Here is a 24696-nt window from a genome sequence, read left to right on the forward strand (position 1 = left end):
GATTTTTGCCGTGAACGGACGTCTCTTGTGCTCTTGTGCGCTGCTGCGTCGCAGTTGGCGTAGTTTGACTCAAAACAATTCAAGAAAACTACAGCAGCAATAACATCAACAATAACAACAATAACAATAACAACAACGACTGCAGCAACGAAAATAATTACAACTGTAACAGCATTCTGAGTTGTGTTTACATTTTATTTTTTTATAGTATGTCAAAATTTATGAAATAAGCAATTCAAGCTTCAAAAAAGTAACTTTTGTGCGTCGTCGTGTAAATTATTGATAGTAGTATTATTATTATTTCGTTTTTTTTTTGGTTTATTTATTTTTTTTTTGTTGTTGACAAATTAAATGTGCAATAAAAACGGGCAAAGGAACAAAAAAAAAACAGCATAAAGATAAATTCGAAACGCAAAATCAAAATCGCAATCGCAAGACGAAATTGAAATAAATTTTATGTAAGCAGCAAATGTAGAAAAATGGCACATAACATAAATTACTTAGCATACAATATACATAATAATAATAAATGAAATACATGCAAATGATAAATGTGTGCGTGTGTGTGTGCGGTGTACTCATGGATACATATTTACACGAACAATAAGGCAACTTTGCACATTCCAATTGGATTCTGTTTGTGTGTGAAAATCTAATAAGTAAAAAGAGACGGCGAAGTAACAACAACAACAACGACGACGACGACGACAACGGCGGCAGTAACAACAACAATAACAACAACAACAAGAAAACCATAGGCACGGCAAAGAAGAAAATAAATAGCAATTTCGACTAAATAAAGGTATGTATGTATGAATGTATGTGAATGTGTGTACGACGTTTACTTTACATACAAACACTATATTGAGCTATAGATATGAATGTCGGCGTGTATATGTATGTGTGTTTGTTTGTTTGTATGTATGCATATTTCGTTATTAGTTTAACTCTTCAATTTATTATTGTTATTATTACTGCCTGTCGCTCTTCTCTGCTCACTCTGCATACGTGCTTGTGTGTGTGTGTGTGTGTGTGAATGCGTCTGTGTGTGTTGGCCCCGGTTCTTGTTGTTTTGCTATTAACTATGCTCACTGGAATAGTTACGTTAAATCAGTGCGTTACTTCTCTCTCTCTCTCTCTCTTTCGCTCTCTTTCTCTATTTTGTAGTTAAATGTGTATGCGTGTGTGTGTGTGTGTTTAGCATGCAAAGACAGTTGATGGTTGCTGAAGAGTTGGTTAGGGGGAGGGGGGGAGAGCTGAGATTACGTTGATAATGCTCAAGAAATGTGAAGAGAACTTTGTGTGTGCGTGTGTATTTGTTTATTGTTCTTTTCGCATTTGATCACCCACATGATAAAGTACACAAAAAAACAAACAACGTCAGGTTAAAATACACATACACACACACACACAAACACTAATACTAGCGCGCCATACAAATATTAAATTGAATTAAGTGAAATTTCTTTATGTGGTGGAATTTTTTACTGTTGTCATATAATAGTACATTTTTGAGTTTGCAGAGAAACTAAACTTGCAAAGTTTAATGACCTCGACTAAGAATTTCAAACTTTGTTTGTTACGTTTCTCGCTAAAAATGCATTAAATCGATTAATCTTCAAACTGTTGCAGTTGTAGAACAATTGCAGCAAGCGCTTATATACAGTTGGAGAGCAATTGATGGCTAGTTAGAATGTTGCGCAGATCCAATTAAATTGGAATTTATTAAAAGCTTTGCTTAAGTCTGCAATCTTATTGGAACGATAAGCAGGCAGCATTCGTGTTGTAAAAGGAGTCGCTCTGTCTCTCTCTCTCGCTCTCGCTCTGGCATTTTTAATGATCCTTTGGCCTGCCTTTGTTTGCCATTTTACGAGACATGCAAAGAAACTCGCTATTTAACATTACCATATCCATTTCCATCCTCTGAGTCACAAACACACACACACACATCTAAGTGGCTGCATAGTTGATGAGCGAGCGAGAGAGAAAGAGACATGCACATGTGTGTAACAGAGTATCATTAAATGCAGATCTCTATAAAAAATTCACACACACATACTCACAATTTATAGTGTGGTTTTTGCGTTCGAAAAAAGAAAAAAAAAATAATAAAAGCCAAAAGCAAAACCAAAACCAAAACCGAACCAAGCCAAACCAACAAAACCAACACACACACACACACATACACAAGCATGCATTCACACCGACACACACACAGAGGCAGCCCAAGCAGCAATCCATAATAATCTTCCCGTAATTTATAGTCCAAGACAATTTATGTAATTTACAAATACCAAAAATGACAGAGACGGCAAATGACGAACGCGCTGCATACGGCAATGCGAAAGAGCAGTAAAGCAGCAGAGAGCGCGAGAGCGAATGCAACTGCAACTAACGATAATAACAATAACTGAAAGACAGAAAATACAAAAAAAACAACAACGACAGCGTACTAAATAAACAATTCAACAAATTTGATCCGAGGCAAACACACACACACACACACATAAACCTATACACATACAACAAAACGTCGTCGACTCACACGCACATAAAACTGCATATGAAGAAAAATAGCAAGAGCAACAACAACAGCAACTTACTTTGCAGCCAGCATTACAAGGGGGCGGGTCGGGTGGCGCGCAAAGCAAAAGCAAAGCAAAGCAAAGCACATGAAACGGCACGCCGTTCAAACAAACAGCGACGTCGACTGCAGCAGCGACTGCGTATACAGAAAATGTCGTTCGTTTTGCTGTAGTTGTTGTTGTTGCTGTTGCTTCTTAAGTTTTGTGAACGCATAAAACAACAAGAAGCTTGGAAACTAAGAATGCAACGCACCGAAGCGTACATACTCTCCCTCTCTCTCTCTTTCTTTCAAAACAGGTGCTAGAATAATCGATAGACCAAAAACAGTTGATAGTGTACGATAGTATGTATGTGTGTGTGTGTGTTGTAAAACATTAGAATATCAGTTAGAATGTTTGATGACGGTGATAAGATCTGGCATGCCTTATCAACTCAAATACAATACACACATAATTTTTTGTAGCCCAAAGAAAAACTACAGAAATATTATTGAGAAAAAAAAATTTACACACACATGCATAGAAGAAGTCAAAGCCAAAGTAGTCGCTCAGTAACTCACAACACACACATACACACAAATACTTATGCAAGCACGACTCATTCGCGCGTTGAATGCGGTAATTGCATTTATTGCACGTGTATATTCTACGCTCGCTCTTATGCTGCTCCCTCTCTCTCTCGCTCTCGCACGCTCTCTCGCACACACATACTCTCTCTCACTTGAAGCTCAAGAACGAAAGGCGACAACAAAAACGAAACGAAATGAAACAAGAAAGCTGCTGCAGCAGTCGACAGAGTGTTCGACTTTGTAATATCCGGTAACCACATTGTGAGCCTGCAAAAGAATATTGAGAGTGTTAGACACATTTATGTAAATATTATCTACATTGCAGGACTGATTTTAAAAAATTCAATTTATATTATTATTAATATTATTATCCTTATTTGTAAATTTGAATTGGTTAATTGTTAGGTTAGGGCATTGCAAGTGCGACTTGTAGTTGACATTGTTGTCTTTGCTCTTGCGGTTTAACTTTGCATTGCGTTGCATTAATGACGACAATGATGAAGGCGATGATGATGATGATGGCTATGATGCTGCTGCTGCTGGGTGGAGAGTTACCTACACACACACACACACACACACACACATGCATGTTGGGTGAGAGGACTCACTAGCATCATTTATAGCATTGCCTCCCCTCCCCCTTTCGCCTACCTGCTGGGATAAACTTGTCTATGCGGTTGGTTCATTTGAACCGCTTCGTTTCATTCCCGGTTCCTCTTCTCATTCCAGATTCCAAGTTCTTACTTCGCAATTGCTGCGCTCTCTCTCTCTCTCTCAGAGCGCGCTCACGTTCTTGCTGCTGTTGTTGTTGTTTTTGTTGCTGTTTTATGCTTATCTTTACTGCCGTCGTTTGCCATTGCCAAGTTTTCGTCTAGTTTTGGTTTTCAACTTGTCAGCTTTTGTCTCGCTCTTGCATGGTTACGATCTACCTTTGGCGCCCCCTTTTCCCCCTGTTGCTCTTTCAGCACTTTATACACACCCACCGCCCACACGCATTTGTGTGAGAGCAAGAAGAAGAAGAATATGAAGAAGGAGAGAAACTGTGTTCTTGTTTAACTGCTTCAACTGTTTTCATTTGCCTTTGACTCGCATCCTACCCATCATCATCATCATCATCATCATCATCATCGTCGTCGTCATCGTTGTCGTCATCGGAATTATGATAATCGTCATTATCGGGCAATGTTTATTTTTGGCTTGCTTTAACGCATTCCTTTTGCGCCCCAACCGATTCCATGTTAGATAGAGATAGATGTATTCTGTTGTATTTGTATTGTGTTTGTGTGTGTGTAAATGTGTGTGTGTATCTTTGCAATTTGATTTCTTCTACACATAATAATTCCCATATCCATTTTCGATTTCCCAAGAATTCGTAATATTTATTTGTTCACTCGATTCTTGTGTTTTCTTTTTTTTTTTGTTTTGCGAAACAATATACCGCAGAAACTTGTGTATTATTATTATTATTTGGAAAATGTTTACACAATTTAAAACACGACGTTTTGTGTGTGGGATCTGCAATCGAATATCATTCGATATTGTACAATATACATATGTATATTAATGCTTATCAAGCAATTTGTATTTATTACTTGGATTCCATCTTCACCAGCTGTGTTCTTTTTTTTTCGCATTATTTCTATCATTATCCATGTGGTTTTTTATTATTTCATTATTATTCTTCGTGTTTTTTTTTTCTTTTTTTTTTGTGGGGCGTTGCTTTACACTGGAGCCACACCTTGTACATAAAACTCATGATGCGAACGATTGTCAATCTTTCAGTCTTCCGATATACGATTACGTACCAGAGATGTCTCAATGCCTTTGTGTGTGTGTGTTTAGTTGTTGTAGGTGTTGAATTTCCACTTACCTCCCTCCTTCTCCTTCTTCTTCAGTCGGTTTCACCATCTCGCTCTTCTTTGGTATCTCGCCATCTATAGCTATATCATATAATAAATATATTCACATAAGCGAGAGGCGGCTCAACTCTTCTTCCGGACCCATTGTTATAGCAAGTACATGTAAATTATTGTTCACGTTGAGCTTTGTCGTCGTGAGTTTGTAATTACCACGCACTCTTCGAAATCGAAATGCTCTATCATCGAAAAGCGCAGACGGACGGAAAGACAGACAGACGAAGCACCCACCACTGAAAGTAGATTAATCTTTGACTAAGCTAAATACACAATACAAATTACCCACATAATATGACAACATTGCGTTTTAATGCTGAATCAATAAATTGTACATTTATTATTAATGGCATTTTCCCAACTTTTTTGTATACTTTATTTTCTCTGAAAATTTCACAAAAACACATAAATTTCTGTCAAATTTTGTATATTTCTATATAATTTTCATAATTTATTATAATTCGTATCTGCAATTTATATTTATTATTCTTCGTAACTTGAAATTACATTTAATAGCGCATTTAATTTGTATAGCGTGCTGACATTAATAAAAAACAAAAACTATTTATATGCATAATTTGACCTCTAAACGCTACTTTAAATTTCTGATTTCGAAATTTATAGTTCTGCTGTACAATATTATCAATTTGATGAAATGATCAACAAAGTTCAACGAAATAAAAGAGAATACAATTTGCTTAAAACTACTTAATTGTCGTTTTTCAAGGGAACAATTAAAATAATATTTTTAACTAATTCATGAAACGAGTTTTTTTTTATTAAATCTATTTTTACAATTTCATTAAAATTAGATTTTTAGAAACAAGTAATTAGATCTAATTAAACCAATTTGATAACTAATTCATGAAACTAGTTTTTTTATTATTGCTGTTTTCGTTGTGTAATTTAAATATATATTTTTATTATTCCATTTGTTAGTTCAGTGTTTTTTCCCTAATTCATGAAACTCGTTTGTTTTTATCATTGTCGTTTTTCCTGTGTAATTTAAAATTCATCAATTAAAATTATCATTTTAGTTGGAGAACCTTTGATCTTAAATTTTCTTGAATTTCGAACTTGATTTCCACCCTGCTTTCATTTTTCCACATACTGATATTTATCTACGAATGAAATAGAACTTCAAGAAAGAGGCAGCAATAATAATAAATAATAATAGCGAAGGGCATAACTTTGTGATGGAATTGAAGTTTGTGTTGGGTTTATTATGCCCATTAATGGACTCACCAAAAAGGGGGCGGAGAGGGGGACAGAGAGAAGCGCAACTGCGTCTTCAATAGATACTTTCTAAGTCAACGACAGCGTTTAGAATTTATCTAGTGCGCACACACACACGTGCAGAGAGAGAGAGAGAGAGACTGAAAACACACACACACACACACACACACACGCATACACATGCTTGGCAAGTTTGTCTTCTGGTCTTCAAGTCGTTCTCTTTACTTGCCGTTGTTGTTTTTGTTGTTGTCCGTTCTATGTTCTCGCTCGGAAATATTAAATTGTACGTACCACATCTCTCTCTCTAACCCCACCACCCCTTCTCCTAACCTCCTCCTTAAGAGTCACCGTCCGTGCGTTGTATAAATTTTCTGTGGAACTGTACAATAGCTAAATAAGAAAAAAAAAAAAAGAAAAATAAAAACCATACAAATAAAGAAACAAAAAGTTAAAGCACACAGACAACACACAAGAGTTGAGTTAAGTATTAAATGTACGTGAGCTCCACTCACACACACACACACACATGCACACATTTCCACTCGCTCACAAACACACACAGATTGAGCAATTGCATGTGTATTGTAGTTATGTATGGATATGGATAGTAAGTGTAAGTAGCGTGTATTTGTTTTTCTCGTCCGTAGTCTTCTGCTTGTTGTTGTTTCTTTAATAGTTGTCGGTTGGGCACTTCGACTTTAGCACACTGGGACCAACCAACAACAACAACGGGCAACAGGAACACAGCAAACTAGCAAAAACAAACTGCAATGCTCGACTGTTGCAATGTTGCTCGACTTGCAGATACCCGCTATCGATCGTAATAATAATATTTGTGGGAAGCTTTTATGTTCGTTTGCCACAAATGGTAATACCCTTTGAATGTGAGGCAAGCGCGGGTATGAAAAAAAATGTTGAGTTTCTTGACTTTTCTGCCATTACAATTTAGTATTAAGGCGCTGCTGTTGCTGCTGCTGCTGCAGCGCTGCTGCTGCGCTTGGCTCTCTTTGACTCTCTTAGCGGCTACGCCGTGCTGTCTGGCCGGCTGTTGCTCTTTGTCTTCTATTATCCATGTCCATGCATTCGTATTCGTGTTGGTTTTGTTGTTATAAATTGTAATATTTCCTCATATGTAAACCGCGATGTTGACGTTGACGTCGACGTCGACGTCAGCAGCGACGTTAACGTCGTATTTGCTGCTATTATTATTATTGTGCTGTTTGCTGTTTTTTTTTCTTCTTTACTATGGTTTCAATTTTATTTAATTTTATTTTAAACTCTAAACAAAAGACTCAAGCCGAGCTGCAGACTCGACTTGTACTTTGTTGTGGTTGCTACAAGGAGAGGAAGGGGGGATGTAGTGCCATATGCGGGTAGGGCACAAACACAAACATGACTTTGCTTATGAATGCTTGCTTTGGTGTGTGTGTGTGTGTGTGTGTAAATTATACAGATATTCAACCGTGTGTATTGTAGTTATATTCAGACAAGAAAAAGAGATGGAGACGGGAATTGTATGTATGAATGTGTGTATGTAGCAAGTACTCGTCTCGTACAAATATGTATTGCAAATTGGTTGGGTTTTCAGTTCCAGTTTCCAGGTCGTTGCTAGTGTCTCTCTTTAACTGTGTGTGTGTGTGCGTGCATATCTTGCTCTCAGCATGTGTGTGTGTGTGTGTGTGTGTTTGCGTAGTTATTGCATGTTCTTATTTCTATTTGAGGCTTGACTGCAGTTTCTAGATCTTATGATTTCCTTCTTCTCTCATCGCGATCTCCCCCAGCATACGAGCGTGTGTGTGTGAGCGAGAGGGATCGAGCGAGCGCGCGCGCATCCCAATTTGACTTTGCCATTTGTTGTTTTTGCACTGCTTCTGCTGTTGTTGTTGTTGTTGTTGTGTTGTGCGTTCTCTGCTCTCTTGATTTCCATCATTTGAATAGTACAAGAAGTTGTTTTGTCATTTGAGCTTGGCGTGTTTCTGCATGAGTGTGTATGTGTGTGTGAACTGGTTCCAAGCATTTCACATTCCTTACTCTGTTTTTCCTTTATTTATTTTTTTTTTATTGCATTTTAATTGGTATTTTTTGTAATGCTAGCTTACATGCATTCCCAATAAGACTGCGATTTGATGGCTTTTTATGAATAGTTTGTTTTTAAGTACATATATTTATATAATTATAGTTAATGCACAGCTATTGGAATGTTATTTTTGCTGGTTATTAATATTTTTTAAAGCTTATTAACTTGTTGTGTGTAATTATTTGAGACAAGTCGGTCTTATTTAATGTTTTCTTTTTTTGTAATTTAAAATCGTTCTTTGGTGCATTTGTATGTGAATATTTTTGTTCTCATTTTAGTGATTTGAATTATGCTATTTATAAAACATGTTTCTTTTGTAATATTTTTGAATTTTGTAAAATGTAATTTTTACATTTTTTAAGTAGTTTTTACTATAAAGCTATTTTCATATTTTGCGCTTAATTAATTTTCTTAAAGGACTCTGGTCACTCCTTCAGCTGCCAGCTGCCAGCTGCACTCGTTCTTGCTCTTTTACTCTTCCATAGCACACAGGATGCATTGCCCTTGGCATTTTGCGTAGTTTTGTTTTGTTTACCTATCGCCCCCGCTCTCCGCCCCCACCAATTGACCGACCGTCCTTGCTTACCCTTTACAGCGTAAGCACACACACACACACTTACAGAGTGTATATTAAAAGAGAGATGTGGCTAGATAGGCGACGGCGAGTGAGTGCGAGAGGGAGATAGTGCGCACAACACAACGCTGGGAGAACATGAATTTATCGTTGTAGTTTTCTGTGTGGCGGTTAACCTCACCTCACCTCGCACCACATTGAGCTTACCACCACTCCGTCCCCCCTCCCCCGCCTTTGCCATGGCCAAGCTAGTGCCACTTGCCCAGACGTCATCCGGCTTCATAGAGTTTTTATTTTATTTCGTTTCGTTACGATTTTTGCTATTATTTATTTGTTCGCTTGCTTCTCTCTCTCTGCGCTATCTATCTCACTCGCACTCTGCTCTCGCTGCCTGCCGTTCTGCAAGTATGCATGCATGTGTTAGTGTGTGTGTGTGTGTGTGAATGTTTTTAAGTTTTGTGTTTTTTTTTTTTGTATTTAGTTTCGACTTGTTTTCTTTTGTGTAATTTTATTTACGTTTGCGTTCGCTTATGTGTGTGTGTGTGTGTGTATCAAGTTCGTATCTTTGTGTACTATGTGTGTGTATGTGTGTGCGCGCTACGACAGTAAGAATTGTATTACCGTCGTGGTCGTTGTTGTTGTTTCTGAATCTACACAATAATAAAATATAGAAAGAAAAAAATACCTCATATATAGATTGAGTTTGCTTTTGTTGCTGACAGACGGCAGAGGGAGGGTTGGATTGTGGGGGGCGGGGGTAGTTTTTATTATGTCTCTATCTATGTATGTGTAAGCATGTGTGTGTGTGCGTGTTTTTATTTTCTTGAATTTCAATTTTTCTGTTTCATTTTTTTTTCCATTCGTTCTCTTCTCTCTTTTTTCCTACTGTTATTTATTTAGTTTTCGTCTACGTTTGTTTTTTTTCTCTGTGTGTGTGTGTGTAGATATTTATTTATTTGTTCGTCTTTCTCATTATTAATAAAATAGTTTCTTGTTCTCTTTTCTTCGTTCAGTTCCCAAATCAACGCCAATCCAGTCGCGTGACCGTGTTTTTCCGTCCTCTTTATTTTTTTTGTGTGTGTGTTTTTTTTTTCGGTGGTTTTGCGGAACACTTGTTGAACTCATCATCATCGGAAGTCTCACTCTCGCTCGCTCTGTCGCTCTCAACAAACTACACCACCCACCAAATGTCGTTGCGAACCGGCGGCAAAGGTTAAACCAACAACAACAACAACAACTGCAAGAAAGGAATCACGCAGAGAGCCAAAAAGAGTTGCGAGTGAGAGAGACCGCGTGAAAAACGTGTGTGCGTGAAACGTGAGAGAGGCCAACGACGAGAGAGACAGAGAGAGAGAGAGACGCCAGAGAGGAAGTTCTGGCATGCAGCTGGCTGGCTGGCCGGCTGGCTGCTCATACGCCTCCAACTCCAATTCGAATTCCGACTCCAATAACAACAACGTCGTCAACTCTAATTCCGATTCCAATAGGAATTGTCATTCCATTGCCACGATCACGGCACCAACATCATCATCATCATTAACATCACGGGATACAATCTCCATCTCCATATCAATCAGCTCGTGATTGGCGGCGGATACAACATCCAACATGGACGACGAGATATGCAATCCACAACTATGTCGCATTTGCATCACATCGCACACAAATTCCATGCAAATGATATCCATATTCGGCGAGGATTCTCTTTGGCAAAAGATCACCACGCTCGCCGATGTCAAGGTGAGCTTACATACAATATCCATATCCATAGTATTTAGTATAATAAGAACCACAAAATGTTGCGAGGAAATGTAAGAACACGACATTTGAAATTTTGGAAAGGAAACCGGTTAAATTATAATAACTATATGACTAGGAAACAAATATCATAAAAACATAAACATATACAGAACTGATGAACATTCTATTACAAAAAAAAATCCAATTAATTTGAACAATAAAAAGAATAAGAGAACTGAGGAAATTGAATTTGTACATCAATGGATAAAAAGATGAGTCATATTTATCAAGAATAGAATAAGGGTTGTAAAAACTTGTTTATTGAATTAGTTGATTCATTTTATATTTTACTAATATACATACATATCAAGAGAACTAAAAACCATTTTTACTATGAGGTAGTTTTTATATGATTCATATGAATTAAGTAGAATATCAAGTCAAAATTACATTAACTAGAATAAAGAAAGAAAGAAGTCAATCGATGATTTAACTAATTGGCATTCGAGGGGAAATAGTAAATATTTGTTTGCCAGTTTATTGGATTATCATCAATTTTCGATTTTTGTCTTTATATTTTATAGTTTACTAATATTATTAGCTTTTTTTCGCATATTTTTTTTGGCTATGATAAATATTCAAAATCTTGCGGAGCATATTTGTGTCTTTCATTGTGCCCACACATACCAAATGTCAATTAATCATTGGCAGGAATGATTCATTTGATACTTAAACCTTATCAAATTGGTTTTTCAAATTCGATTAAGAATTTATTATCTAATTATTTGAAACAAAGATTAAAAATATGAATAGAAAACAAGATAACGCAGTTGTTTTTGTTTTTTTTTTATAATACAATAACATGCGGAAACATGAAATTAATCAGATTGTAAATAATATATTGAAAGTCAATATGTAGCGTATACGTATCGAATTCCATTGGAAATTGAACGAAAATATTGTGCCATTTATTTGCTTGGAAAATGCCAATTGGAATGATGTGCATTCCCCTCTCTCCCAATCACCACTCACTGCAACAATGTAAGCTGCCATTACGGTCTGTCTCTCTCTCTCTCTCGCACGCTTGCAAAGAAGCTTATAACTCAATAACGTGATATTCACATATCACACATGCATACATACATACCTTTGGCATGTGTGCGTGTGTGTGTGTGTGTATTAACATATTTCATAGAATACTCGCAATTCACAACATTTTTATTTATTTTTTTTTTTTATCTTTTTCACGGTAACTGGCATTAAAATGAAACACAAGGGGGGAAGAGAGGCAGCATTTTTATTCATTTCTGTTTGTTTTGTTGAGCTTCGTTGTGTTGTTTAGTCTACACTTTTTAACGAAGGAATCATATTTATTTTCTTACCCCTCCCTTCCCGCCCCACGCTCTTAATATACTGTGTCTATGTGTATTTCTTGTATGGAATTTCTTGCTGCTTGTTTCGTATTTGGTTTTCTTTTGCTGCTTTTGTAAAATAATTTACCGTTTGAATTGCTGCTTTTGTTTGTCGTCGACGTCGTCGTCGTCGTCGCTCTCTTTGCTTCTCTCACGCACACACACTAACGTGCTCATATGTGAATGTATGTATGGATGTATGTTCATATGAATGTATAATTCATATGTTTGGTTTAATTCCATAAATTTTTCTTTTACAATTTTGTGCTGTCAGTTTGTTTTTTTTTTTTTTTTGCCGCTGCTCGGCTGCTTCCTCTGCTTGCTTCTTTGACTTGATTCTCTCACACACCACAGCCTGACTGAGACTAAGACTAAGTGAGAGAGCTTGGCGTTCGCTCTCTTGGTTGCTCTGGCCTCTCTCTCTCTCTCACTCGCTCATTCATTTAGTCGGCTTAGACGTTCGTTGGCCCCCAATGGGGCGGCACGACGATGACGATGATGGCGACGAAGACAACGACGACGACGACGAAGATGTTGTCGACGAGAAGGAGGTGCGAGGAGGCGCGCAAGACGCAGACATAGTTGTAGATGATGAAGGAGATGATGGGGGCGGGGGGAACTCTTGTTGAATTTTTATTTCATTCCATTCATGCATTTTCGTTGTTGTTGCTGCTGCTGTTTATTATTATTATTTCGCTGCTGCTTTTTTTTTGTAGTTGTTTTGTGTAATTTTTCCTGAATGTGAAATGTTTTCTGGTTTGCGCCGTTCAATTTGAGCTCAGCTTAGCTTAGTTTTATTCATTTTTATTCAGTTTATACATTTTTCATTTCTCATTATTCATTTGTGTGTTGTTTTTTTTTTCTATCTCAGTTCGTATTTGCTTGTGTTTCTCTGTATGTATTTGTGTACATAGTACATTTTTTTCTTCTCCTTTTTATGAGTTGTTTGTGTTTATGGGCCAAGTCTCTTTGGAAATATGAGATCGCTGCGGATCCGTGTTTATAATATAGTATTATATGTATGTACACTCACATACATACATACATACATACGTCTGTACATATTTATGAATGTTGTAGTACCTACATCTATCTGTGCATATATTTACATACTTGGTTGTCTCTCTTGCTAATTCTTGTTTAAATAAAACAGTTTTTCCGTTTCGTCGAGATTTCTCAAAAGCGCTGAATAATAACTATATACATATATGTATTTGTATTGTATGTACAATATCTACTACACACATTTATCATGTGCCCAACAATAATTCGTAATATTCCTATTTATGGGCAGTTTCATTTAACTTGAATATATTTTTTTGAGGTTAGTTGCATTGCAAAATATTACAAGCAAGTGTTTGGAGAGTGCTGCCAAATAGAGTTGAAAGATTATTGACCTCGCCGCTCGGAGAATTAAGAGCAAAGAACAAATTTGAGAAGAATAATAAAAAAAACTTTGTATAACCTGAAATTTTATAGCAATCTTTTTTATTTATTTCCAAATGGAAGTCGACATTGAAATAAATGAATGTAGTTAAATTAAACGACAAACTAGATAATAGTAAAGCTTTAAATCATTATTATAATAAAGCGAACGATGCGAAGTTTGAGAAAAACTTCGATGCATACAAAAAAAAATCTCAATTAGATCAGATTTTCGGTTGAGGTTGTTAAAAATTATCTTCGAGTAGTTTGTTGTACAAAGCTTTAGGCATAAGTGAATTAACTATGAACATAATTATGAGTGAAGATTAATTGAGCAGAATCTACTACATTAATTGGATGAAATGAAAGAAATTCCCGTTGTCCAAAGTCGAAGCAAAAACTAGTTTTATTATTTTATAAGGGTCATCAGATTCCCCAGAGATTGTAATAAATACCCTTATGTATAGTATTACAAAATAATAATTACATGTTAACATCATCAAAAAAGAAGAGAAATATATTAGATTTATTTTTAAGGATGAATAATTATTTCAATATTAATTAAAACTAATTATAGGGTAGTTGTTAATGTAATATTCTTGAGACCTTTATACATTTGTGCTGAGAGCTCAGTAGGAATTTCCCATTTATAAATATTGTTATGTTAATAACTTGAATTAGAAAAGTTATTTCATCAATCTTTCTCGTAGACTATTGAATTGATTGTTATTAATTCAGTAATCAATTGAGTCTGCGTTATAAAGTAAATAATAGAGGTAGTAGTCGGATACATCAGAATATTTAAGGGTTCTATTCAATTTTGTTGACTCCATATGTTTTTTTATTTCACATTTATTAATATAGCTATGAAATCATAAAAATACATTTATTAAAAAGCTTAGCGCAGCTTTTTTTATGAGTCTGTTTTTGCTGTACGTGAGTAGAAACATCTCTATTAAATTTATTTTGAAAATGTAATCTTCTCAATCATATAATTAGCGCCATAAAATCAATAATAGATTTAACTGGAAGGTGCATCATTATTTTTAATTAATTGCGGGCGCATTATTCTTATTCTTTTTATATTCATGTATGCTGAGAGTTCTTTCAAAATTAAATGTAGTCTGAAATAAAAAAAAAATATTTGCCTCCATTAGGCGGACACCATCGAATTTCTATGACGTTTGTTTTATTTGAAGATACTCATTTTATATTTAACTTTTTCTAGTGAAATAGATTCTATTAAAGGTTTTTTTTTTAAAGAAAGAGTAAAATAGCTTAATCTTTAAGAATTATTTGAGGTACAACTTTTTAAACTAAATATTAAATTCTGCAACAAAAAAAAAAAAAAAACAGTAAGAAAGCTTCAGCCAATCCATTTTGAATGAATGCAAAATATTGCGGTATTAATTTTATAATATACCAAATTTATATACCGCAAAGGATATTTTAAGTATATTGATACAGTATTACACATAAAATATATGTTACCATATAGTCCAAAATATATGTACCAGGTTGTCAAACAGTTAGTAGGAGTTTTTCCCCATACAAAAATTTTCTTTAATATCTTCGATATTTTTAATCGGATCGCAAACCAAACTTTCAAGTATGATAAATATTATTGTATACTCTAGCTATAGAATTACACTTGTTATTTGATTTTTGTCGATTTACGAGAGCGAAAGTGGGCGTGGCAAAAATTTGAAACAACCTTGATGAGCCTGCAAATATAACAAGTGCTATTGAAAAAAATTATATCTCGATCTCTTATAATCTCTGAGATCAAGGTGCTAATATAGACGGACAGACAGACAGACGGGCATGGCTATATCGTTTCGCCTGTTGACGCTGATCAAGATTATCCTTCTGCCTGTTACATATATTTTCTGCCAGCCCAAGGTTATAATACCCTTCTAACCTATGAACCTATGAAAAGGAATATGATGAACCTATATCAATTTTAAGCTAATAAGAATTATCATTATCAACGTATTATTATTATTTATCAAAGTGAACAATGAATGTATTGATAATATTTTATAGAATCCGAAATGTTCTTTTTGAATACTTTAAAATATTTGCATATTTATACCCGCTACCCATAGGGAAGAAGAGTATTATAACTTTGTGCCGATCTAGTCATGTCCGTCTGTCTGTCTGTCCGTATGAAACACTGGATCTCAGAGACTATAAGAGATAGAGTTATAATTTTTTTTTCGACAGCATTTGTTATGTTTGCACGCAGATCAAGTTTGTTTCAAATTTTTTCCACGCCCACTTCCGCCCTCGCAAATCAACAAAAATCGAATAACAAGCGTAAGTTTAAAGCTAGAGCTGCGAATTTTGGTGTATACAATAATAACAATAGTAGTTATAATTCCTTAAAATTTTATTGCGATCAGATAAAAATTGTCCAAATTATTACAGAAATAATTTTGTATGGGCAAAAACTCCTACTTACTAGGGGTCTGAGTTGCTTTGGCTGACAATCTGGTATATTGAGCCGTCTATGGTATATTTTGAATGCGGTACCTTATCGATATACCAAACATACAATTTGGTATATTTTTAGTATTTTTTTCAGTATATTTGGTATATTTTGAGAATAATACCGCAAAATATATTGCTTTTATTCAAAATGCGTAGCGGGTATCTCATAGTCGAGCACACTCGATTGTAGCTTTCTTACTTGTTTTTAATACTTTAAAATAATTGCATGTCTTTCAACTCCTGTTGCCGATAAGACGAATCTTAGTGTACTGAATATTGATCTATAAAAAAATATGCAATATCTTATTAACTAACAACATTTGCTGTGTGTTCCCTTGCAGATCACGAAGAACGACACGCTGCCACAGCAGGTGTGCGTGAGCTGTGCGAAGACGGCGATCTCGGCGTGTCTGTTCAAAAAGAAGTGCGAGGATGCGGATAACTTTTATCGCCAGCAGTTGCTGATCAAGAAGATCGAGGGCCACAGTCAAAGCGATGTAGCCAAGGACGAGGTGGAGGCAGAGGAGGAGGAGGATCAGGAGCAGGAGCAAGCGGACGGAGATGAAGCGATGAGAACGACGACGGCGACGGCATCAGGGGAGGCAGCTGTGGGGGGAGGACAGCGACAGGTGAAGAAGCGGAGCAGCAGCAGCAGAGGCAGCGTGGCAAGCAGCAGCAGCAGTGGCAGCGGCAGCAGCAGCGGCGGCAGCAGCAGCAGCAGTAGCAGCAGCTCCGACGACGACGATGACGAGGACAATGACAATGACAACGACAACGACAATGAGAATGAGAATGACAACGATAACGAGAATGAGAATGAGCACGATAACGATAACGATCATCTTAATGGGGCAACGCATGCCAATGGCGAAAGTTTGCCGCTGGTGGATGAGGAAGCAGCGCTTGAGGAGCACGCACAGAATGGCCATGGACTGAGCAATGGCCATCAGCACCACGATGAGCAGCTGCAGCAGCAGCAGCAACTGGAACAGCTCGAAGGGAATGCGCCAGATGATGGCGAGATGCCGGAGCACATGGCATTCAATTCGATACGCCTGATGCAGGAATATATGCAGCAGCGGATGAAGAAATTCCCCAATGGCCACAACAGTCAGGTGGATGGTCAACACGAGCACGATCACGACCACGAGCAGCGAAGCAACGTCGATGACGATGATGATGATGACGATGAGGAGATGTCGCTGCCGTTGATACCAGAGATTGAGCTGATCACACCATCGGATGATGCCGCCGGCGTTGGTCACCTTTCCAATGGCCATCATTTGAATAACAATGGCCCAACGGCATCGTCATCATCGGCGGCCATGCATCCAGTGACTGGGGTCCATGGGTTTCAGTGTCCGCACTGTTATCTCGTCTTTGAGATGAAACAGATACTCAAGGCGCACATGCAGAGTGTCCATGGGGCGCCAGGACCCGTCTACGAATGCACCAATTGCCGCAAGACATACTTCTATAAGCGATTCCTCGAGAAGCACATTCGACGCGGTCGCTGCGTCAAAAAGCGACGCAATCAGACGTGAGTAGCTCTATTCTTTACTATTTGTTGACACTCAACTTATATTAACTCTCTCTTTTGCAGCCGTCCCATGCAGTGCTCCGATTGCCATGTCCTGTTTCCCACCGGCCATCATTTGGGCTGGCACAAACGCACCGGCTGCCCATCGAAGGCGGCCAAAATGTAAGTAGTGATTAAAAAGCTTCCTTTCGCGTAAAGCTGTCTGATTTTGGCATAAACTTTAACTATATATATTATCAGCAACTGTAGCAAATTTGAACGAGATAGTTTTAAAACTGCGGAAGTTGTAAACATTGAAACAGGCGGACGGACGGACGGCGGACGAACGTTTGCAATATGACTTCTATGTGCTATAGTTGTCTGATCTGACTGATTTTGGCATAGGCATTAACTAAACAAATATAAAGCGACTGTTGCAAATGTTATGCAGATAGCTTTAAAACTGCGGAAGTTTTGGGCATAGAAACAGACGGACAGACAGACAGAACGCTTGTTAGTTGGAATATCAGTTATGGGTTATAGTTGTCTGATCTGGTTGATTTTCATATACTTACTAACTAAACACCTAATATGCAGCATCAGTAAGTTTTATTAATATAGCTTTGAAATTGTGGAAGGTTTAGACATAAAAACAGGCAGACGGGTAAACGAGAGTTTGCTATATGACTACAATGGGTTATACTAGTTGCTTGATCTGACGGCGGACAGACGGATGAACGTTTACAATATGACAGTTATGGATTATAGTTGTCCAATATGGCTGATTTTCACATAATTACTAACTAAATATATAATATAACAAGCAGTTGCTGAGAGTTTCATGAAGGCAACTTTAAATTTGCGGAAAATGTAGGCACAGAAACAAGCGAACAGATGGATGAACGCGTGTGATATGAAAGCTATGGGTTATAGTTGGCTAATATGGCTGATTTTTGCACTCTTATTAACTTAATGCAGCTAAAGTAAATTTAATGAAGAAAACGTTGCGGAAGTTGGAGGTATCGAAACAAGCGGACAGACGGATGAACGTTTCCAGTATGACAGCTAAATTATAATTGTAGAATTTGTCTGATTTTTATATAGTTTTTAACTACATAAATGAGATGTAGCTGCAGCAAATTTCATAAAGATAGCTTGCAAACTGTGGAAGTTGCAGGCTTGGAAGCAGGCGGACAGACAGATGAACGTCTGCAATATGACAGTTATGGATTATAGATGTCCGATATGGCTAAATTTTACACTCTTACTAAGTAAGCAGCTAGAGCAAATTTCATGAAAATAACTTGAAAGCTACGAAAGTTGTTGTCTTAAAAACAAACGGACAGACGGACGAAATTTAAATAGCAACCCTTTAACTCTCTCTGTTTACTTCTGCAGGCCATTGCAGCAGCTCTTCAAGCAGAACATTGTGCAGTTCAACAACTTTCCGAAGCGCATGGTCGCCTGCAAACCGCCAACGGATAATGCTGCAATGCATCTGAACAATCGCAAGTGAGTAGAAAAGCAAAGAAAAACACTGTTAATATTGACATTTAACTTATGTGTTATTGCTGTCGTTTTCCACTCCTAGACTCAGCCTGACAAACAAGCGCAAGGGACGCACTCGCATCAAACTGGATGCCAAGAAGATTGCGCTCGCCAAGCAGCTGATATTGCGGGAAGCAACCACGACGGTGATTGCCAACGAGCTGAATATATCGCGCACGTTCGCATGGCGTTTGCGCAAGAGTCTCGTCAATGGTGTCAGTTTGCACGAGCGTGTTGTCGATCCGTCTGGAGAGGAGCAACAGTTGCAGCTGCAACAGCAACTGCAACAGCAACAACAGCAGCAGCAACAACAACTGCAACAGCAACTGGAGGAGCAACAACAACAACAGCAACAGTTGTCGCTTCCCTATGGCCATCTGGGCCTGGGTCTCATCAAGGAGGAGCAGCTGGATAGCGAGGATGAGCAGCACGCTGGACTGACCATCGACGATGAGCTCGATCACGATGCCATCGATGGCGATCACGATGCCGACGGAGATGTCGACGGTGATGTGGATGGCGCCGCTGAGATTGGAGCCGAGGAGACGGCCGGCTATGCGGGTGACGATGATGTCTGCGGTCTGCTGCACAATGGCTACGACATGCGCGCCCAGCTGGGCGATGAGCACAGTCCCATGGCCGAGATGGTGGAGCATGAGCAGCAGCATCGCGGCATCGGTGGCAAGCAGCGTGGCGTCTCCATGTCGCCCACGCCCATGTTGCCGGCACGTGCCGATGTCGAGGCCTATCAGCGTCTGTTGGCCGAATCGCAGCGCTTTCCCCACATCGTCAATGCCCAGCAATTGCAGTTGCAACAACAACAACAACAACAGCAGCAGCAGCAGCAGCAACAGCAGCAGAAGGCCGCACACAATGGAACGATGCCGATGCTGACGCGTTATCCGCCCTCCGTTGTCGCTGCAGCCAAGTAAGTTATCGATAAATCGATAAATATTAATCAATTGTTCACAAACAGTTAACACTTAAGTGCAAAGCGTTCATTATACGCAGTAAATATTGTAGTTAAAAATTATCGATTAATCGATAAACATGTATCGATTGTTCGCAAGCAGTTAACACTGAAATGTAGAGGGTCAATTATGCACAGTAAATATGTAGTCCTGATAGTTAAAATTGATCGATTAATCGATAAAAATTATCGTTTATCGATAAAGTAAATTCTACCAATCAATAACCGTTGTTCTATGCATTAGTCAGCTTTTAGCTCCATTTTTATACTTGTGCGATAGACGATAGCTCCCACTTATATCGAAATCGATTACGATAATAATCATCGTGATTTCAAATTGGTCACATAATTTATTTCATAGTAGATCTCGATTTTGTACTTAAATGGTAACTCTCTTATGCGAATAAGGATTAATCTACGACGATTACTATTAACTGATGTCGATAAAAGTGTTGATCTATGCTTTAGACCGTTATCGATAAACGATATTTCGCTTATTTCGAAAAGCGAAAATAGTCTATATTGAAGTCTTTGAAGTTGTGTGTTAATCTTGTGTTTCTACAACCTATATTCTTTTTTTCCGATAAGTATGAGAGTTATCGATGACTGCTTTATTTTTAAAGGCTTAAATTTGGGAAACAAATAACTAGATTTGATTTGATTCATTATTAACTAGCTAACCATATAGTAATAGTAAGTTTTGATTTATTCTTATGAGCATACAATTGAAATTCACTTCTTGTTCGATTGCTTTATCGATTATTGCTTATTTGCAGCATCAGGTCACTTTATTAATGCATTTAGTTCTTTGTTTACATCTCAGAGGTCAATGACTGCGTTTCTATCGCCTTCTCTTTTGCTTTAACCTGCTCTTTCTAAAACATTCTAAACACTTACAGCCATGCTCTGCCCGTCAATCTGTCCCTCCGCTCGATGCCGCCAATGAACAGCAACGAGAGGTAAGTTCTCTCCCTCTCTCTCTCTCTCACTGTCTTTATATAACTGTCTTGCTCTCTTTCGCTTTGGCAGCAATGGCAGCAACAGCAGCAATGCCACAGCAGCGAATCAGCAACAACAGCAGCAACATCTGCAACAGCAGCAGCAACAGCAACCGTTGTCGCAGTTGCATCAGCCGGGCAAAAAGCCGCGTAAACCGAATGTGTTTATCGACGATGAGAAGTACGCAATGGCCAAGTTGCTGGTGGCACAAAACTCATCGACAATGGAGATTGCTCGCGCTTTGAACGTATCACAGATGACGGCCTGGAAGGTGCGCGATGCCATACTGAAGGGAGTGCCCCTCTCGTATCGCAACAAGCGAGCGGAGGCACGCGACGAGGTGCGTCTCAGCGATGCAGCCGCAGCAATTGCAGCCAAGGAGCAGCAGCAGCAGCAGCAGCACCAGTTGCAGCAACAGCAACAGGAGCAACAGCAGCGTCATCAACAGGAGTTGCAGCGTCAACAGCAACAGCAGCAGCAACAGCTGCAAGAATTGCAGCAGCAACAGTTGCTGCTCAAGCAACAGCAGCAGCAGCAACAGAAACGTCAGCAGCAACAGCAGGAATTGTTGCTGCAGCAGCAGCAGCAACAGCAACAACAACAGCAGCAACAATTGCGTCACACGCCTGCAGCAGAAACATCACATTATCAGCAACAGCAACAACAGCAGCAGCAGCAACATAATGGCGGCAAACTGTTGCATCCACGTCGCCGCTTAAAGGCCGCCGAGCGTGAGCTGCGCGACAAGGAGATCACACGCGAAATACTCGAACTGATCAAGGAGGACAGCAACATACAATACTGGAAGGTGTCCGCTCGCCTAGCCGAGAAGGGCATCAACATATCGCCGTCATCCGTTTGCCAGAAACTCAAATCGATGGGCATCCATCGTCGCTGGAAGCCCGGCGATAAGCCGCGCACCTTGCTCGACATTAGTCAGCTGAAAGCGGCAACAGTTGCTGCCGCGGCGGCAGCATCGCTTGCCGCAAACGGTGGCAACTTTGCTGGCAACATGCATAATGGCGTCAATGTTGTTGGGCCGATGGTCGATGAGGCCTACGAGCAGCAGCAACTCGATTTGGGCGTACCACATTTTCTCAGTGCCTTTACGCTACGATAACGCGGACGATGACGATAACGATAACATAGGACGATTACATAACGATAACGACTAACTATGACTAATAACGCCCAAGAAGCAGCTAAGATTGAGAAGAATTATTAACAAATTGACTATGACAATGACTAATACGATAACGATTGCAGCTAATCGATAACCGATCATCATGTCAGTTACCATGCAAAATGACGATAGCGATGACAATGGTTATACCGATAACGATTATAGCTTATCGATAACCGATAACCAGTTGATATGCAAATTAATGATAACGATGATTAGTTACCGATAACGATCGTAACTAATCGATAACCGATAACCATGGCAGTCGTCAGTTAATATACAAAATAATCAACTCTATTGCAAGTAACGTTAACAATGGCGATAGCGATTGCAATCGATAACGATAACAGCACAAGACGGACACATACGATGACTGTGACTGTGATTATGACAGATGATGATGATGCCTCCCGGTCCCGCCCAACGCACTTTCCCTACTTGTTTAAGTATTACACACAACACACATACACACACATAAGCATGCACCACACACACACACACACACACACACACCGCATACACCCAACACACCAACACACAGACGCTTGCACGGCAGCAACTACAACAATTTGTATTTTTATATAGTATTTAAATGTGCAAAATCACGCGTTGCATAAGAAAACTACATCAAATGTATTCGATTTATATATTTAGATATATATATTCATATTATGAAGCAATGCATATATATTCATCAATATATATGTATGTATTTTTTTTTTGTATTAGATCGATAAAAAGCAACAACAACAAGAGAAACAACGCTTTTATATAGCGCTTATATAATATGCATTCCTAGAATGTAAGAAACACACACACATATACTTGAAAAGCGGTCATTCCAAAAAAAAACAGAAACAAAAGAAAAGAACAAGAGAGAAAAACACATTCAACATTTGGTTTAGTTTCCATACATATACATATATATAACATATAATTTAATATTATATATTTGTCGGTATTTTAATTTAATTTTATTTTCAATTTGAACATGTTTTTTTTTTTCGTCGTTTTCGTTTTGAATTGTAGCGCCGCGAATAATTATAGATGAAAAACAAGCTAAACATAATCTTTAATGTAGGTAAATGCATAATTGTCTAGTATTTATTATATACTGAATGCACATACTGAAATCAAAACGTATGTGTTGTATGTGTGCGCATAATGTGAATGTGAATGGTTATTGTTAACTGAACATTTATTTATTTACACATTTTCTGTTCGCTTCAAGTAAGGACAAAACGATAAGAAAAAAAAGGCTAAGCAGAGAAAAACAATGAAATAGTCGATGATGATAAAAAAGAAGAAGAAGAAGAGGTAGAGATTGCGATTGCAATTTTTGCAAATTGCTGAAAGTACTGAATTTTTGATTTTAGTAAAAATATTATTAATATGATTATTATTATTATGATTATTATAAATAATTACATTCTGATTATTATGAAAGGAACAAAACAACAGACAGAACAAAACAAAAAAAGTGAAGAAAACGAAAAAAAAAACAAGCAACAATTAACAATATTAAGACATTTATATATTGTGTTATAAATTAGCTAACATAAGTGCAATTACAACAACAACAATAATAGCAAGAACAACAAAAACAACAACCGATAACAGAAATCACATTTGGCCTGGCCTAATCGACAGGGTGCAATAGCAAAAATAAAAACAAAAACAAATTTGTTAAGACATTTAGATAAGCAACACATAACTCCACCTCCCCCTTTTCCACCTCCTCACCCACACACACCCCTCTCACACTCACGACAAGCGAACAATGTTGAATTAGCCAATTGAAAAATAAGAAGAAGAAAGCAAGCAAGACAAGCATTACATTTAATACTGCTAAGATTTGTATTTATTTACAGTAATCACACCCCACACACCCACATAGCTATATATCAATATACACAACACATATACATACATATATATATTTATAAACAAAACAAGGTTTATTTTTTGATCGTCTGCGCAGCTATGCTTGTATTAAATCCTTTTGTACCCTCAAAAAAAAAAAAAACAAAACAAAACAAAAAAGACAGAGAACGAGAGAGATAGCGCGAGAACGCAAAAGCGAGCACGCAACGCAAAAATGAGAGCATCGATGTGCGCTTGCGCAAATGCGAGACCGATATGTAGATATCGATAACTGCAATGTCGATAATTAGTATTTTTGTAAACAATTTGAAATTGTAACTGGCAGCACTGCATAACCACGAGTATAATACTACCATTATATTACTTAAAGCAAAAACAAAAACAAAATCAAAAAAACATAAAAAAAACAATGAAAATGTGTATATAGTTAGTATTTTTTTTTGTTTAACTTTATAATTATTATGATTATACTTTTTCCAGCTTTTGTATGCAATACAAGAAATTATTTATAAGCAAAAAAAAAGAAAAAAAAGAACAACAAAAACAAACAAATAGAACTGACGTGCCTA

At 37.7% G+C, this 24696-nt stretch overlaps 1 protein-coding gene across 2 annotated transcripts; it reads left to right on the forward strand.

The window, feature by feature from the left end:
* On the forward strand, nucleotides 1-24696 carry LOC117577232 (putative uncharacterized protein DDB_G0271606). 2 transcript variants are annotated; one of them, XM_034262223.2, is made up of 8 exons: nucleotides 1-802; nucleotides 9968-10694; nucleotides 16366-17564; nucleotides 17628-17726; nucleotides 18942-19055; nucleotides 19135-20019; nucleotides 20961-21020; nucleotides 21091-24696. In XM_034262223.2, exons 2-8 carry the CDS (start codon nucleotides 10563-10565, stop codon nucleotides 22178-22180), a joined length of 3579 nt encoding a protein of 1192 aa, XP_034118114.1. In that variant the 5' UTR covers nucleotides 1-802; nucleotides 9968-10562; the 3' UTR covers nucleotides 22181-24696. The 2 variants fall into 2 exon arrangements, with proteins under 2 accessions (XP_034118114.1, XP_051864524.1); XM_052008564.1 differs by lacking the exon at nucleotides 9968-10694.

This window comes from Drosophila albomicans, chromosome X (genome assembly GCF_009650485.2).
Source record: "Drosophila albomicans strain 15112-1751.03 chromosome X, ASM965048v2, whole genome shotgun sequence".
NCBI lineage: Eukaryota > Metazoa > Arthropoda > Insecta > Diptera > Drosophilidae > Drosophila > Drosophila albomicans.